Source organism: Diachasmimorpha longicaudata, chromosome 18 (assembly GCF_034640455.1).
Source record: "Diachasmimorpha longicaudata isolate KC_UGA_2023 chromosome 18, iyDiaLong2, whole genome shotgun sequence".
Taxonomy (NCBI): domain Eukaryota; kingdom Metazoa; phylum Arthropoda; class Insecta; order Hymenoptera; family Braconidae; genus Diachasmimorpha; species Diachasmimorpha longicaudata.
In genome coordinates, this window is record NC_087242.1 from 3583837 (window position 1) to 3600871 (window position 17035).

The following is a 17035-nucleotide window of genomic DNA, read 5'->3' on the forward strand; positions in this document are numbered from 1 at the left end:
ATCAGTAGAAAAAGTACAATCTATAAATTAAAATTTCTTTTCATAGTGTCGAAGGAACACTTTCGGTGGTCTCTTAACACTTGTCATGTCTTACGATGACAAGTGATTATTCTTTGCACTTTCAATAATTCGAATGTTTGTCAGGAACTCCTGACAGAGCTTATTAACCGGTATATCGATGAATATTGAGAGTGATAAAAGCTTAATAATACAAAGAAAGCTTCAAAGTACGACAATTCAAGGGATGTGATGCCTAACTCTTATCGGATTCGTCCAGTTTCAACAAGTTCAAGCGTACGTTCGACTCATCCGCACCGGCGACCATATCTACGGTGTAAGTACTTGCCTGGAAACACATTTAATATTTATTCCGATATATTTGAAATATTCGAAATCAGTTTGTCAAAATCGCGACAGGAGTTTACCCGGCCCTTAAAATATCCTCAAGAAAAATCCAATAATTCTCACCAAATGCAGAGAAGCCACAAACAGCCTAGCAATATCCTCTGGTTGTTCCCTCCAGGCGAGCTCCTGGAAATCCACCCCACCACCAGACCCTCCCTCTAGTCCCCTGACAATCTTCTCCTCGTACTCCCGAACATCAAACACAGGCCTCCTCTCCGCCGATCTCAGTGTCTCCACCATATCCTGCCACCTGGCAGTCTCCTCCTCCCTGTCATGCCTGGCATCGAATTCCTTCCTTATCTCCCTCATCCTCCGCTCAATTCTCTGCTGATGAGTCAGCCCCGATGCCCCAGGCACCCCGCAATCCTCATCCCCATCAGCCCCAACATCAAGAACTCCAGAAAACACCGGAGAATGTGGTGGCGTGTACGAGCAAGAGGTCTCCTGCAGTTCCTGCAACCGATGATCCACATCTGTCTGCAGATTCAGACTCATCTCCTCTTTTCCATCTCCAGCCACCTCTAGACACATGCTAGTGGTCAGATCACCAGTCTTACCCTTCAGGGAAAAGCCCCTCAGGTCGTCATTTACCCCCAGAACAGCCTCGAACTGCGAGACACTCAGAATTTTCAAGTTCTCCTCAACAATTCTCTGATTCTCTTGTCCTTCACTGTAATGATCACACAGAGATCTGAATGGCGAACACATGAGCAATTTCTTTTTATCATTCATAAGATGCTTCTTGAGTCTATCGTCCTGAACACTCGGTCCGTGTCTCTTCCTCTTCCTGGGCCTCTCAGATCGCAGGAGGGATGGATCACAGGGCAGCTTGAACGTTCTCCTCTTCTTCACTGACTTCTGAGGAATGGGAGCTTCGAATGGAATAGCTTTGTACTCTTCACTCGACGTCTTCACGAGTGATTTTCTTATTCTTTTGCTGCGTCTCGTTGGCTGTGGGGATTTTGGGAATTCGTCAGGACCTCCAGATGTGTATCCAGCGTCTGTCTCCACTGATTCTCGATTCCTCTTCCTCGGGGAGTTCGAGTCTTGGGAGGATTTTGGGGTCAGGGGAAGTGGGGAGGAGTTCTCTGGAGGTGTTTCAAGACCCACAGAATTCTGAAAGATTTCTGGCGATGGTGGAGACACATCTGGGGATTGAGTTTCGTGTCTTCCAGGTGACCTTGGAATTTGGCTGTTTTCACATGTGGACAGGTCTGTGAACGTGCAGTAACCGGATTCCTGGGTTTGATCTAGAGCCTCTGGATCCTGGGAGTCGCAGAAGTCATTTGTTTCGAAGTCTGACGTGTCCTGGGAGTCTTGTTGGGCCTGGAACGACGTGGGAGAGGCAACTTTTGATGGTGATTTTGAAGTTATGTCGCTGGGAAGAGACAGGGGGAGCTCTTGGAACTGTGGAGAAAAGCTAGAAGGACCTGAAGATGGTGAATATGGGGTCGAACAACTCGGAATGGAGTCTCGGTGAAATGATGTCTCAGGGAGATCGGCTGGGGGCTCCTGAATGTCGTCTGGGCTGAGCTCGTCCACCAGCATAAGGGACGATGTCAACTGCTGATTACACCGGAAATCGTATTTCTTTCCCATTTTCTCGCCCTGAGTGTCGATGACGTTGAGGGCGAACTTCTGCCTGCACATGTTCTCCAGCTGGGGATACCTCTGACTCAGGAGTTTGATTTTCTTTTGGGATCTTTTGGCTTTCAGGAAACAGTTCTTCGTTGTTTCCTTGGAATAGTCGAATCGCTCGATCTTGTCGAGGTCGAGGACTTTTCGGTGAGATCTGTGATGGGGTCTGGAGGCCTTTGCCGCCGCTTCGTGCTCCGCTCTGGGGTGTGGAAATTATATTTAGGGGTTTTTAAGTGATTCGAGGGTTATCTATGCGAGTGAAAATGACGGAGATGGGGAATAACTCACTCATGATCAGCGAGAGTCTTCCACAGTCCACACGTTTCGTTGTACAATTTTTCTACTCTCGTCTCGAAAACGTGCGCTGAGTTCTGAATTACGAGGGCTGTTTCACTGTAGTTCAATGGGCGACCTTCCACTGAATCCATGTAGGCTGTTAAAGCCTGATAAACAATATTTTTTATAAATTAATGGCACCTCATGATTTTATAGTTCAAGACAATGTGGGCGCCATGCGGCCACATGATTGTTATCAGGCTAGTAAACAGCTCATTTTTGTGGCTGAATCAATCATAATTCAATTATCTGAGATTGATAAGTGTAAAACTTTCACATTTTATAAGGAAAAAAATGAAACAAATGATTAATTTACCTCAGACAAATTAAAATCCCATTTGACTTTTGGTTTGTTCAGCTGCATAAGTTCTTCCATGTACTCTGCCATTTCTTGGGGCGGGAGGAGCTTCCCTAGAACTGATGAATATCTCATAATGAGCATTAATCCTTCCCTGGTTAAAATCCAACTGTTTCGCTTATGTAAAACAAATCCATCGCCCGACTAATCGCAGACTTAACGTTTGCCGGTGTTTCAACGAACGCCGGTTGCAGAATAAAAAATAAAGTTTTATCTATCGAAGATTACTAATCTCGTTTCTCCTGCATTGGATATGATTGTGAGAATATACGCGATATATTATGTTTTTGGTCAATATCGATGAACCCCGTGACCGAACTATCTCGTTAATGAAATCCATCATTTTACGATTTTTTTTTTCAATTCAATGGAGTTCGAGGAGGAGGGTCGGGTAAAACGGACACGGTTTTGTTTCAGCTGATGAAAAATCCGGATATTGAAAGAATTCATTGGGACGAAAAAAATTTTGTGGCTTTGATTTTTGTCAAACAATTCGATTTCGATTCGATAGTCTTGCGTACTCGATGTGTAGATGTCTGAGATACGCTGATTAGATTGAAAAGACAATCCTAATCACGTTGAGTGCCAGCTCGAAGCATTAGAAAAACGTAAAAATATTATAATGTCAATTAAATGAATCGAAATAAATTCCTTAACTTTAAAATTAAGATAAACTCCTTATTCCTTTTATATTTTTTGTCGATTCCATTCCCCGAAACGGAATGTTAAAATTAAATTAATGAAATGAGGTGATAAGGATGTAGGCACGCCTGAGATACCCCGGGTAGTGAAGCAAATTAGGGCCACGTGTGGCTTTTTCTTCGATATTTCCATTCGAATCGATCCATCCAAAATAGCTCGATAAAAAAAATTCCGGGCAGCGAGAAACAGTGAGAGATATCTCGAAAAGGAGGGGTGATAGTGAAATTTTGATCTCTATCATTTCTGTAGATCTCCTTCTGCTGCACAAAATTGAAAGGCTGCTGATTGAAAGGTGAAATTGAGTCGAGTTCGAAAAACTATAATGAACAACTACTCAATCATGAAGCTAAATTAATCCACATCAATCACTATTGATCATCATTATCTAATATTAATGGTCAATCGCTGCTGATACTAATTAATTTTAATGATCAATATTTTTTAGAGGAAAAATAGCTGAATTACTTGCGCCACATGAGTGATGCCGGTCGCATATCGCAAATTGCTTTCATCAAAATTAAGGAATCATAATCTGCAATAAAAATCTCAATTTGTCCACGTGAACCCCTGGAGGACCCCCTCAAACTCCTTTTTTCTGGAAAAAAAAATTCTGGAAAATTGTTCTCACAAATATTAGCAAAAGGTGTTGGAACAATTCCCGAAAAATGACTGTGAGAATTAGAAAGTACATCGCATCCCCATGCGCTACCAACCCGGGTAATAACGAGGAGAAAAGTATTTGTAAATATCCAGTAATGGACACCCCGATAAATAAATAAAAGTGGAAAAATATTGGTGCCTGGTGGCGACACCTCAACCGAGGGAACCTCCGCAATAAACATTCCACGAGGGAAAGGTAAACAGAAACAAGAAAATGCGCCGAGTTTGTAGGGACACTGTAATTGTTGGCGATTCCGTTCCTAAAATGGTGACAAATAAATGGACAACAATAGAGTGACAGGTGAATTATTGCTGACGAATCCACAGATATCGACTCGAAGGTGCTAATTTGTGGCTAATCCTGGGGTCGGAATTTTATATGATTTATTTACCTGCAATGGCACGCTCCCAGGTACTGGCGTTCATCGCACCAGGATGGCCATTTTCTCTCGTTTTTTGGTACAAACACTCCACAAAATTTCACATCGAAATCCAATCACCGGAAGCACGACGGAGTTTCAGTTGAATTCGTTGGGCTCACGCGCGAGATAGAATTGAGATAATTGTGAAAAATACTTATCATTCGTTTACATGAAACAACGATGTTTTTTTTTATCACTGGAAGTCGGTGCTCGGTACTGGGGGGTAACGCCTGCCTCGAGGATACGGTTTTTTTCATTCGATACACTGTCGGCTTTATCGAGCAGCCGGTACTGCAGTTCCACTCTGGTTTCTTCTCTACCGATGGTAGAAATGTCACAGTTTTTTGAAAGACAAATTTCTCACAATTTTTTTAGTCCAGTGGAGATGAGGGACTGTCGGGCCCCAAGGAAATAATAAAATAAAAATAACGATACAACATTCGTTACAGTACAATGTCGAGTCTTTATTAATAGAGACGAAAGAGTGGGGGGTATTTTGTTGGTGTAAAGTAGAAGTGGATAAAACACAAAATGTTCAGACGTCCTTCCCCCATATCTTCATGGTTATTGTTTTTTTATGAAACAGCGTGTCATTTAATGTGACATTTTCATAATAATATATATAATATATATTCGCAGGATGTGCACGTATTCGTTTATTCACTTTATCTTCGTTTAGTTCCCCAATTCATTCCTCATCAATATACACGCACTTTCGTCATTCGCGTACCTCATGATTTTTTTTTACATTTTTCAGTATTTTTTCCCCATTTTTTTGTCCATTTTTCTTCTCGTTCATCTTAAATCGGTAGTTTCCTATTATCATAACTAATTAACCCTCACGCACTCGAATAAAAGCGGACCTTACGGTTTCACAATATTCCACTCACACAGTTGAAATTCACACGTTTCATTCACACACACACCATTCATCCTTGTTTCCTTATTCTTATTATATTTTTAATCCATTAGATATTTTATTTTGTTTTTCACCCACTTCATTACATATTCCTACGCATCTCCTTGTATATTCCATTAATAAAAACGCATTCTGGCGTTCATCATCGAAAATGTAAACTCACGAAAGAGAAAAAAACATTACATGACTTTACAACTTTTCTCGTTATTCAGTTTTTCATAGAACTAAATTGATGTAATTAATCGATTCTTAAATTTCTAGTACCGTTTTTTCCTTCACTCACTATTTAAATTTCACAATTATTGAATGAGTTATAATTAATGAGAAAAATAATAAAAAACAAAGTGACTTGTGAGATATTTTAATGACGCTAATGATCATTGTCACCGTGACAAATACCAGCCACTACTCGAGGTTCTCGTTATTGTCCCGGCCATATTTTAATAACAATAAAAAAAATTAATGATTAATTGTGAATAGTTGATGAGGCATTCTCTCTCGAAACGGCTTCGTTTCTCTCCCCTTTTCCATCGGCATCACTTCAATTTTTATTCCCCCCCTCCCCCTAAATTCCAAAATTAATTTGACCTTTTATCAATTTTGTTAAACAAGCATTGGTTCAATGATTCTCCATTAAGCATAGTACACAAAATTCACACACACATATTCGTATATCACTTGCCGCATTAAACTTTGATGACGCGTTGCGCACACTTCCATTTGAATTTTCAACTCTTTCCATTTGTTTTTTCAATAATCAATCTTACTTTACTTTAATGTTAAAATTATTACTTATTTTTTGTTCTCGTCTCTTAAACTGCAACACGAGGACACCTCAGTAACCTCTATAATCGTGAAACCCTTATTAGTCGTATTTATGAATGGATTAATCAAATATTTTTGTCGATCTTAATTTTTTTTCATCCACTTAAATAGATAAATAACAGAGTGAAGACATTTCTGATGAGGCTCACCTCATCCCCCGGCGTATGAAAAATAATCAATTAACATCGTATCAATCGGTAGAGAGAAAATAAAGTACATAGAAGAGAGACAAATATATCATTTTTGTTTTTTATACAAAAAAAAAAACAATTTTTTAAACTAAGTACCGAGAAAAGATTTTATACAATTTAATCGGTCTTTTTATTATTAATGTTATGTTTTAATATGAAAATGTGATTATGAAATTCATGAAAAAAGGTTTTTATTACTTTTCTTGCGTATTTTTTTTTTTTTCGTTTATTATTCATTCTCTGTCCGTTCTCCGACCATTCCAGTGACGCATACGTGGATAGTAACAATTGTCATTTCTTCTTCATCCTAAATCATATTTTTTCTCGATTTTCCATTTGCTCTATCAAATTTGATTATTGGTCATTAATAATTCCTGGGTTACTTTACAGGGATGACAATTATTGTTCTTCTCAAGTGTCTCTAGTCCCTCTCTCTCTCTCGCTCTCTTTCTCTCTTTGTTCTCTCTCTTTCTTTCTCGCACTTGGGTGACACCTGTTCTCGCAGTTGTTGATTTGTTAATTATGGGTTAAGTATTCAATATTTATTGGATACTGATACCCCTGCGATTGCATTCGGGATTTGGTGGCTAACACACGGAGTTAGAGTGTTTTAAAGCGCTCCTGTAACAGATTCCAAGACACGTCCAAATCACAAATAGGATCAATGAGAGGTTTATGTATTGTATTTATTTCTAAAAAAACTGAGTGAAAATTCTACAGTGACTCTGCTTTCATTTTTGGGCACAAGTTCACATTGATTTCAGAATTTAATTCATTGAGATATTTATTTGTCATTAGTTGATAAATCTAATTGGCAATTGAAAATATCAGCAGAATCTTTTTACTTATTTTGATTGATTACACTAGTTGGTGTATTTGAACTTTTTTTTAATCATTTATTTCATTATGTTTATTTCAGTTATTCAATTCTCAGCGTTTGGGAACCACGTACATTTTTTTTCAGTTCAAATACTAGTTACAAGTCAAGAGAAGCATTAATTCAAGCCTACGATCAATGTATTTTGTTTTATTGTTAAATGTTGAGGCAACAAACAATGTCATTGGGATTTCCTTTCATTTTTCTGTATGAAAAGAGGCGTAATATGTTGATAACGTATTTTTTCATTGTATTTGCAGAAGTAATTAACTAACAACTGAATTAATTACTTCATTACTTTTATTGTGGAAACAGATGTATCGACTCATCTGAATGGAGATTCCACAAGTTTTTACGCAAAATCACTTGATTTTTCTATCATTCGATTTTCTATGAAATTAACAAAATGAAAAAATACGTATACACAATCATGCCCTTTCCAAATTCATGAAAAATCATCCCAAAGCCCCAATTGTGTAATCAGAGAAATGCCGGTGTGTCTTGTGAATATCTTGAGAGCCTGGAGAGGTTGACAATTTAAAACGTCAAGGTAAATGCCCAGTGGAGCCCCTCTGGTTCCTCCAGAGCTCCAAAAAAATCGAGAAAAACATTTCTCATTGAAAAATAATTTTTCCCCGATCGTCCGGCAGCTCTGGAGCACCAGGAGCTCCACACTCGTCATCGAGAATATTCAGAATTCGTCGTTCAAATTATTCCGAATCTGGAGCTAAATTAATTTGGGGTTTTTATGACGTCATCATAGAGAACTTTGAAAAATCAACAATTTGATGATTTTTTGTAAATACGTAGGAGGAACGTAACTATAAGAATTTCTAAAGTGGTCAGTTATGCACGAGCTTCAACGACGCATAATCAAACATATGCCCCATTTTTCTACATTATCGGGGGTTGATAATGTGAGAAGAATGCTAAAATTACCGTTCTTTCAGGTAAACTGACGCATAATACGCCACTTTACAAATTATCTTCATTGTTACAATTGTCCTGAGCAAAAAATCATCAATTTCTCAATTTTTCATCACTTAACAATCGTATTCACCTCCTCATGTTCCAGACTCACAAACAATCCACAAGACTCCTCAAAATTCCCCAAAACACGTGACTAAAAAAACTGAACCTGTATTATTAATTCATGCTGAGAGATTGTCATGCTCCTTAATTAAATGAATCAAATCCCAAAATAATTGAACCGACAGTGCCCCAAACAAGCAAACGCGATCCACTCAATACTCAAGAAGAAAGACAGAAGAAGGAATTCAGTGAATCTACAAAAAAAAAATAATAAATTGCACAATTCCATCATCTCAAGTGCTTTTTAAAACGATTTATTCTTCTCTCCATTGACTAAAAAATTGAAGAATTCACAGTAAACTAATTAATTTATGTTAACTGACTCGCCTGGTACGGACGGAGGATCTGTGCAAGGACGGAAATCTGGACGAGGACGCGCAGGAACACCCTGTAGTCCACTGTCCACTTGTTAATTTTAATTTTCTCAATGAAATTGTGAATAACGAACAATGAGATGAAAATGAATTTTTCGGTAGTGGAGTTTCTTTGCTGGTGAACCATGAAATTATTCCGGGACTTTCCAGTTGTCTTCATTAATCACAAAATTTCCGATCTTCATTATTTATCAACTCCTTTAATTTGTTTTTTTTTTCGGTTTCAATGCAAGAGGGGAGAAGATGAAGGAGATAACTTGAGTTTAGCCTCGTCTGGAAGATTCATTGACCGCTTGTCGCGATAATTTTCCGATGCCGTCTCCCGCTGTTAGTGACGTTAATGCAATTTTTATTAAAACAGTGGACACTTGACTTTCTCTTTAGACTTCATTTCCTTTGCTGATATCGTTTTACGAATTTTTAATTCATAAATTACGTCAATTTTTATACTACTCTCATTGGTACGAGAATTCCACTTCATTACAAAACCTTTAATCTGAATTTGATGGATTTTAAACAGAATTCACCACAATTTCGTACTCATTTTCTTTCGTTTTCGTGCACGGGGGGCTTTTTTGGACCACACGATGTAAAAAGAATTATCGAAAATTTCCCCAGAGGAGGAAGAGACAGAGAAACAAACTAAAGTTTAGAGAGATAAATAAATGAGAGAGAAATAATACGACTCGTGGTCCGACAAAGCCTGAGACGTTCTCGCACTTACAGTCATTGTCCTTCAAGTAAATTCAGCGATAAAAAAAAGGGAGAGAGAGAGAGAGAGAGAATCAAAATTGAGACAGAAAGAGAGAAAGAGAGAGAGAACGACAAAACGAAAGAAAAATGAAGTCAAAAAAATAATAGGAGAAAGTAGAGGAACGAGAGCCAAAGAAATTTTAGATTTCATCTAGCGGATCCCTAGCCCTGCCTGTTTGGTTGGCGGATGCATTCTGTTCCTGCTGACCTTGTCCTCCTTGTCCTCCTGGTGGCACTGCTGTCCCTGTGAGTACTGATGTTGCACCTGAAATTCCTAATCCAGCTTTCTGCTTGAGCATCGTCCAGTCGAATGTATAGTCGTACTGATGATTTAGAGTACGAAACAGGATACGGAAGAGCTGGCGCAGGTACATGTAATCGGGTGATTCATCGAAACGAAGGCCCTTTGTGTAATTTATGTACATGGAGAATTCTGCTGGGCATCCCTGGTCAAAACGATTATTTTTAATAAAATTTCATCAACTAATTATTAATTTATGAACTTATATCCTTTGTAAATGACCTCATTCTTCACAATAAATTTCTTCAAGAAAAAATCCCCACTGTAATAATGGTACCATTATTTTTTTTAAATCCCTCGCTTTTGCAATGAAATAAAATTTATCTCTGCATCTGACCCAAAACTACCGAATAATAAAAAAAGACAAATACTATGAAAGAAATTTTTTAAAATCTATCAGTGGAAGGAGGAACTAGAATAAAAAATGAAAATTACTTTGCACAAAACTTCAACTGGCGTCGACATCTTCTTCTCACTGATTTTCTCATACTTCTGCTTCTTGGTGGCTGCCTTGAGCCCTTGCCAGGGTAATGAGCCACGGTTGAAGTACATTAGTACATAACCGAGTGACTCCATATCATCTCGACGGCTCTGTTCAATTCCAAGGTGGGCATTTATGGATGCATACCTCGCTGTCCCAGTGAGATTTTTGTCCTCTCGATACAGTATGTGAGACCTGGTGCGACTATCACGATACTTCTTCGCAAGACCAAAGTCGATGATGAATAGCTGAAATAAACCATAAATCATTTGATTGATTAACATGACGTGTACCTCGAGGTAAAACGAGACGAGTTGATTCATCCCGGAGTCGAGTTTTTGAGCGATATCTCCAAATTGAAGAGACAGACAATTTTTTTACTATAACATTTATTGTAGCATTCAACCCCTTCCATAAAAAAGGTTATGACAAAAATAATGGGGTCTCCCCTAGATTTCGAGATATTCATGAAAAAGCTGGCCAATAGTCAAAACTCATTCATCTCATTTTACCACTTCCCTACTGAAATCATTAAGATGTTGTCAAACAAACCGCCATCTGGCCACTCTCACCGATTACCTCAATCTATTTAAAATTAGGTCAACGTCTAAATAACTTTGAAAAACAACTGCAGACAAAAAATAAAAGTAAACCACAATTTCAAATATAAATCGCTATTACCTCACCATAAATTGCATAGACATCTACAGAAATGTCTTCAAGGATTATCACACCAATTCGTTCACCACAAGCACAAATTCCCGACCATCGATTCGAATTCAAATTCGTAAACGTATTCAAAAGGTAAACAAAAAGTGAAACTAAGATGGTGAATCCCAAAATGAGGCACCACACTAGAGTGATTTAATTGACGCTGGCAATTCATCATCCAAAACGATAATTACTACTCAAACCAACCCCTGATATTCCAAAATCATAATTTCCCCATTCAAATAATTCCACCATCAACTCACCTTATTGCAATGGCGGCCAATGCCCATCAAAAAATTATCTGGCTTGATATCCCTGTGGATGAAGTGTTTGCAATGTACAAACTCGATTCTCCCGATCATCTGATCAGCGAGCATTAGTACTGTCTTAATTGTGAATCTTCGCGAACAAAATGTGAATAAATCTTCCAGTGATGGGCCCAGTAGGTCCATCACGAGTACATTCCAATCTCGTTCTTGTCCAAACCTACATCAAAGGAAGACAATAATCATTGATTCAAAAAACTCACCGTTATACCGTTATTATTATTATTGACATTATTCTTGTAGTTGCTGTTGTTCTTGTATTTTATTTTTAATAAATGAATTGGAATGAGGTGAGTTGAAAACCGGCCCTAACATTTTCTTTTTCAACAAATGACTATCTTAACGTATTTTCAAGAAACATTTGCACGATTGCAATAACAACAAGACCTGCTGTTATCTCTCTTATCGAAGAACATGAGCTACGTAACGATGCACAATAATAATAAATAAAATCCGTTCCTGTAGACGTCATTCAAATGAATAGAAAATCATAAAAATATTTGATCAATTTGTTGTGCCGTAGACAATGAGTACAAATCAATAATATTCAACAATCGAAAGGGAGAATGAGATTCACCATTGTTCCTGGTGTATATAAAAATAAACAAGGGGAAAAGGTTTAGTGAGGAGTTCAGTGCATCCAGATGTCGGCATGGGTTGATTAGAAGCTCGAAGAAAATGATTTTGCATCGGACGTGATGATTTTTTATATGAATTTTATTCTCGTTCAGGGAGTGTTGAGTTGATTCAGTGAATGGACGTTCATGATCAATGATTCGTGACGAAGAAATGAGATCCGGGTATTTATAGAATTATTTAGGGGTTTCCCTTTCGATTTTTAGGTTATCTTCGTTTGAAGCTCTTTCTTTGTAAATATTTTTCAACTTTTACCACGAATCGCGAGTTTAATGAGCTAAAATTCTTTCTTCGAAGCATCAGGGCAGGAGATATGGAAACAGAACTTTATGAAGTTATGAATTTCAGCCCAGAATATGAGCCTTTTCAACCTCACGAGAATATACTGAATAATTCTAGGAAAATTCCTGATTTGCCAGACGATTTGATTCTGGATATTCGATCTAAATTCCCATAACTATTATTTGCTTTCTTTGAGTGAAAGATAACCACTTCGAGTCGAAAAATGTGAATCACATTTTAACCCAGAAATTTTTAGTTACTAGTCCTCAAACAAGCCACGAATCAACCCATTACCCCCAGACGATAAAAATCGAATCCTAAAAAATGTTTTTGTGTTCCTCTCCCACCATAGCACCTCCCCAAGACTAAAAAAATGATAATTACCAGCGAATGTGTGGAATTCCAACGCCCCCATGTAAGATTTTGTACAATTTAGACTCGTAAAGCAGCTGTGGATGACGTGCTCGCATGTTCTCAAGTTTGACAGCCACTTCCTGAAATTTCACCCATCAATTTACACTTTCCACATTGTAAAAATCATCAAGAAGTCATGAGGACGATGAGACTGAGGTCATTTAGCCTCAACCCTCATCGCCGATGACCCCCCGGAAACAATAGCCTCGATAACGACATCAATAGGATGCCAAACGTTGATCTCACCTCGCCATTGGAAATGTTGATGCCAAGATAAATATCGCCAAATGATCCCGATCCAATTTTCCTCATCAGCCTATACTTTCCACCGACAACAAATTCGTTTTTCCCGAGTACACTAGTCATCATTACCATATGACGGTGGACTTTCTTTCTTTAACAGTCACAAGTATGAAAAAAAAAATATATATATCATGTGAGAAACCTCAGGCTGTCGCCCCTCTAACCAAAAAAAAATATAAATATCAGCAGAATCCCCCAAATTTCACGCACAAAACTTCCAATTTTTTTTTTGTTCTCCTCTTCTTTCAGTAAAAAAAATCATCTCAATGTTAACCAATGTGTCTCAATAATCATGACAATTTTCAACATAAAAATACCCTCGAACGATTTTAATCAGCACAGAATATCAAAATGATTTTGGCCAATCAGTCGGATCAAAATAAAGAAAACAAAAAAATGATGACAAAAATAAAAGTAAAACGGTTTGTCTCAATGTCGAGACATACCATATACCGTTGCAAGATGGTTTAATTGTACGAACTGAGAGCCCTCGGGCTCTCAATATCACGTTTTAGAAAACACTTGTGAAGTTATCAAATTCCCTTCACACAGCTCTCTCACCCCAAATTGACTTTCAAAATGTGGGGGACAACAAAAAGACTGGAAAATTCACACCGACTCGTTGAAAATATGATTTACGGTGAATTTTATCTTTACTCCTTCGGATTTCCCTGTACCTCTGCCCCACGGCCACTCACACACACTCACTCAATAAAGTTTTAAAAAAGAGGAGAAAAAAAAAAGTTGAAAAACCTCTTCCCGTGTCCACTCGAGGCTTTGTTGAAAAAGCCAGCACCCCCACCACCAAATATGTATCAACTCACCAATAAATTTCAATTTCTTGAAATCAAATAAATAAAAAAAAATAATAATAAAGTTTGTCGGTGGAACTAAAAAAATATTATTCCTCGAGTTAAATGGAAAAATGTCTGGCGAAAGTCACTAGTGGCACGAGAGACCCCACCAACGCACCGACATTTTCATTCCCCTTTGGAACGACTGCAGGGACTGGTACAAGTTGAGATATATATAAAACTGTACGGCGATGCGTTACAACTGTACCGAACTGGCAATGGCGACCGATGAAAAGAGAGAACTGCGGTTTCAACAGGAAGACGATGGATCACTCGTTGGTGAGGGGCTGAACAGGGGGGAAAAGGTGGCCGACAAAAAGGCGGAAACGAGGGGTGAGGGGAGGGACAGAGAGACGATGACTTGAAATCGCGGAGAAATGTTGGTTGTTGGAAACGTGAATATGGCCGAGGAGTGTGGTTAATGGCCGACCTGATGACGAAATGCAAAACGAGTGGGTTCTCTTGTCTTTCTTTCTTGTTTTGGGGACCCTAGAGGTGGCGCCGGTGGTCTTCCGGGTGAAATGGAATTGGCTGAGACCCGTGAACGACTGGGAAATGACGTCAGGATGATTTCGCAATCGACAACAATGGCGAAGGGCCAACTGGGAGGGAATATTCAAATGAATGGACAAACGGTCGATATGTGGCAATGGATAATCTATTTTTTATTGAAAATGTCTAAAAATATCTACAGAAAGTACATAAATTATGGTATTGTGAGGGGCTATCAAAATATTTGTTGATTTCACCGGCTGGTCTGTGCAGAGCGGTTCAGACTAATGGAAATTTAGGAGATACAATTGTCGAATTGAAGAAATGAGAGAAAGAATGGGAAATTGTAAAAATTCATTGGATAATATTCATAAAGCTTTTGGAACGTCGTTGGAACGTCGATGGATTGTTTACAGATGGCACAGGGATGGGTAATCAGCGGTCTTGGGCAGATGCCTAGACGACGTTGTTCTTCAGGCGACCGATGCTTTCGATTTCTGTCTCGAGGACGTCTCCTTTCTGTCAAAATGAGAATAAATTCATGAAATTGTTGTATTTAAATTGACTTTTGGGAGTGGAGTTTGCGAGATATTTCAAGAAAAAGTCAATTCATTTAGATTTTTCAATTATCCAATTGCTTACCTTCAGATACTCCGGAGGATTCCGAGCAAATCCTACGCCCCCTGGAGTTCCAGTGAGGATAACGTCTCCTGGTAACAGCGTCATGAACCTGAAACAGCGATAGAATATAAACGACGATTTTTTGACAAATTAAATTTCCTCCTATATCTCACTCATATATTATTCTGAAAGAGCGAAGAGGATAAAAAATTGCAGGAAAAATACCCACTGGGAAATATAAGCGACAATATCTCGAGGTTTGAAGATAAGTTCACTGGTGTTTCCATTCTGCTTCAAATCCCCATTGACCCAGGTTTTTACCGTGAGATTATGAATATCAGGGATAGCCTCTTTGGTAACGACTGCTGGACCAAGTGGACAAAACGTGTCCATGGCCTTCCCCAGTAGGAACTGACCCCCGTTCATTTTTCCCTTCTGCCAGTCCCTTGCGGAGATATCCTGGGCGGCTGTGTAGCCGAATATACAGTCCTCGGCGTCGTGATTGTCGAGGCCCTTGGCGACCTTTCCAATTACTATCGCCAATTCTGCTTCCCAATCAACTTTCTTAAAAAAAATTAATCATTATCGACAGGGAATTAGTTTTTCTCATTAAAAAAAATTGTTGATCAATCAATCAGATCAGCCAATGACAAGAGCAAGTGACAGATCCTATAGAAATCCCACAGAATTTGTTAATGAATTCCCTGGAAATTCCCTTTTTTATTAGATTTTTTTTCATTCCGTGAGCAGATGCACTAACCTCTGAAATCGAAGGTAAGACAACATTGTCAGTCGGTCCAACGATATTACTCGCGAATTTGCTAAACACAACTGGCCTCTTTGGTGGCTCAAGGCCCTGTTCTTGACAGTGTCCACTGTAATTAAGTCCAACGCAAGCCAATTTGTCCATACGATTGATCGGTGCCAAGAAATTGACATCTGCCTCGGCGATAACACTCCGCCCCTCGGCAATTATTCTGGTGAAATCGAATGGCACAATTATCACATCGAATGCCACTTTTATCATGAAAATAATCACTGAATCTCAGTCTAAGAAATTCACTCAAGACAATTGTGATACTGGGGACTAGTACGGGAGAGAAATCAACTAGATTAATTGCCTCGATCGAACGATCGATCAAATTAAATCAGAGAAAAGAGGTGCAAGCAATCAGAGAGTCTTGGCATGCCGACACCAACCTCTGTATGTAATCACTCAGATTGGTATCACCGTTCCTGAAGAAACGAAAAGACTTCTACGAGTAAAATTATACATTAATCATTGGTCTCGTGGTCGTACGACTGTGAGGCCTTGGAGCTAACTTTTCAACAAATGAAAATAAATCAGGTGGAAAATCGTAAACGTCAAATTCGACGCGAAATTCTTCTGGTCAATCATGAGTCGACTCTGGAGTTCTTAGATGATTTTTTTATAATTTAATTGGATAATTCTGATGTGACCAATTAAATTTCCGTCAGGATTTTCCACCACTGTATGAGTCTATCACGATGACAACTACGAATTGATTGTGTTTTTGGCTCTTACCGTCTGGCTTTTTGCGCGAGGACCTCTCCACCCTCGAGGAATTTTCTCAAATTGTTGGGAATTCTCGAGTCTATCGAGGAAATGGCTATTATGTCCCCACCAGCTTTCAACTGGACTCCCAGGTGCTGGGGCCCACCATTTTTATTTACAAATTGTACAAACCTAGAAGTACATATATAGAATGACACCAGGACGACAATGATTACTTAGGTGATCGTCGTTATCCTGTGGCGATCATTACATAATTTTTCACTCTTCTGAGGACATTCGCCATTCGTACGAAAAAATAAAAAAATCTGGACTGGACAGTTCACAGTTCACTGCATGAAATGAAGACCAAAAATCCAAAAATCTCCAACCTTACCTCATGTCGTTGCTCTTACTAGTAGAGAAACACCTAGCCTTCGGAGTACCAGCTGTTGCACCACTCCTTATTCTGATAAATCCAGAATTACAGTGGCCAACACAGGCCTTCCCCAGTTGTCGTAATTTTCCACGATATGGCATTATTATCAG

The 17035-nt window shown here is 38.7% G+C and overlaps 3 protein-coding genes across 11 annotated transcripts; all 3 read right to left on the reverse strand.

Moving 5' to 3' along the window:
- Positions 1 to 142: 142 nt before the first annotated feature.
- LOC135170908 (uncharacterized) lies at positions 143 to 4773 on the reverse strand. The gene is made up of 5 exons (XM_064137087.1): positions 4492 to 4773; positions 2696 to 2796; positions 2332 to 2486; positions 469 to 2242; positions 143 to 346 (listed from the first exon to the last, which is right to left on the reverse strand). The coding sequence occupies exons 1-5, from the start codon at positions 4523 to 4525 to the stop codon at positions 254 to 256; spliced, it is 2157 nt and encodes a 718-aa protein (XP_063993157.1). The 5' UTR covers positions 4526 to 4773; the 3' UTR covers positions 143 to 253.
- Positions 4774 to 4960: 187 nt separating this feature from the next.
- LOC135170927 (casein kinase I-like) lies at positions 4961 to 14062 on the reverse strand. 8 transcript variants are annotated; one of them, XM_064137134.1, is made up of 7 exons: positions 13453 to 13725; positions 12950 to 13093; positions 12674 to 12783; positions 11309 to 11531; positions 10289 to 10582; positions 9761 to 9998; positions 4961 to 7077 (listed from the first exon to the last, which is right to left on the reverse strand). In XM_064137134.1, exons 1-7 carry the CDS (start codon positions 13453 to 13455, stop codon positions 7067 to 7069), a joined length of 1023 nt encoding a protein of 340 aa, XP_063993204.1. In that variant the 5' UTR covers positions 13456 to 13725; the 3' UTR covers positions 4961 to 7066. The 8 variants fall into 8 exon arrangements, with proteins under 8 accessions (XP_063993204.1, XP_063993199.1, XP_063993197.1 ...); XM_064137129.1 differs by lacking the exon at positions 13453 to 13725 and adding an exon at positions 13831 to 14062 and having other exon boundaries at positions 4961 to 9998; XM_064137127.1 differs by lacking the exon at positions 13453 to 13725 and adding an exon at positions 13831 to 14062 and having other exon boundaries at positions 4961 to 9998; positions 12950 to 13097.
- Positions 14063 to 14502: 440 nt separating this feature from the next.
- Positions 14503 to 17026, reverse strand: LOC135170928 (fumarylacetoacetate hydrolase domain-containing protein 2A). 2 transcript variants are annotated; one of them, XM_064137135.1, is made up of 7 exons: positions 16884 to 17026; positions 16520 to 16681; positions 16174 to 16209; positions 15734 to 15950; positions 15203 to 15537; positions 14995 to 15082; positions 14503 to 14871 (listed from the first exon to the last, which is right to left on the reverse strand). In XM_064137135.1, the coding sequence occupies exons 1-7, from the start codon at positions 17024 to 17026 to the stop codon at positions 14809 to 14811; spliced, it is 1044 nt and encodes a 347-aa protein (XP_063993205.1). In that variant the 3' UTR covers positions 14503 to 14808. The 2 variants fall into 2 exon arrangements, with proteins under 2 accessions (XP_063993205.1, XP_063993206.1); XM_064137136.1 differs by lacking the exon at positions 16174 to 16209.
- Positions 17027 to 17035: the final 9 nt, after the last annotated feature.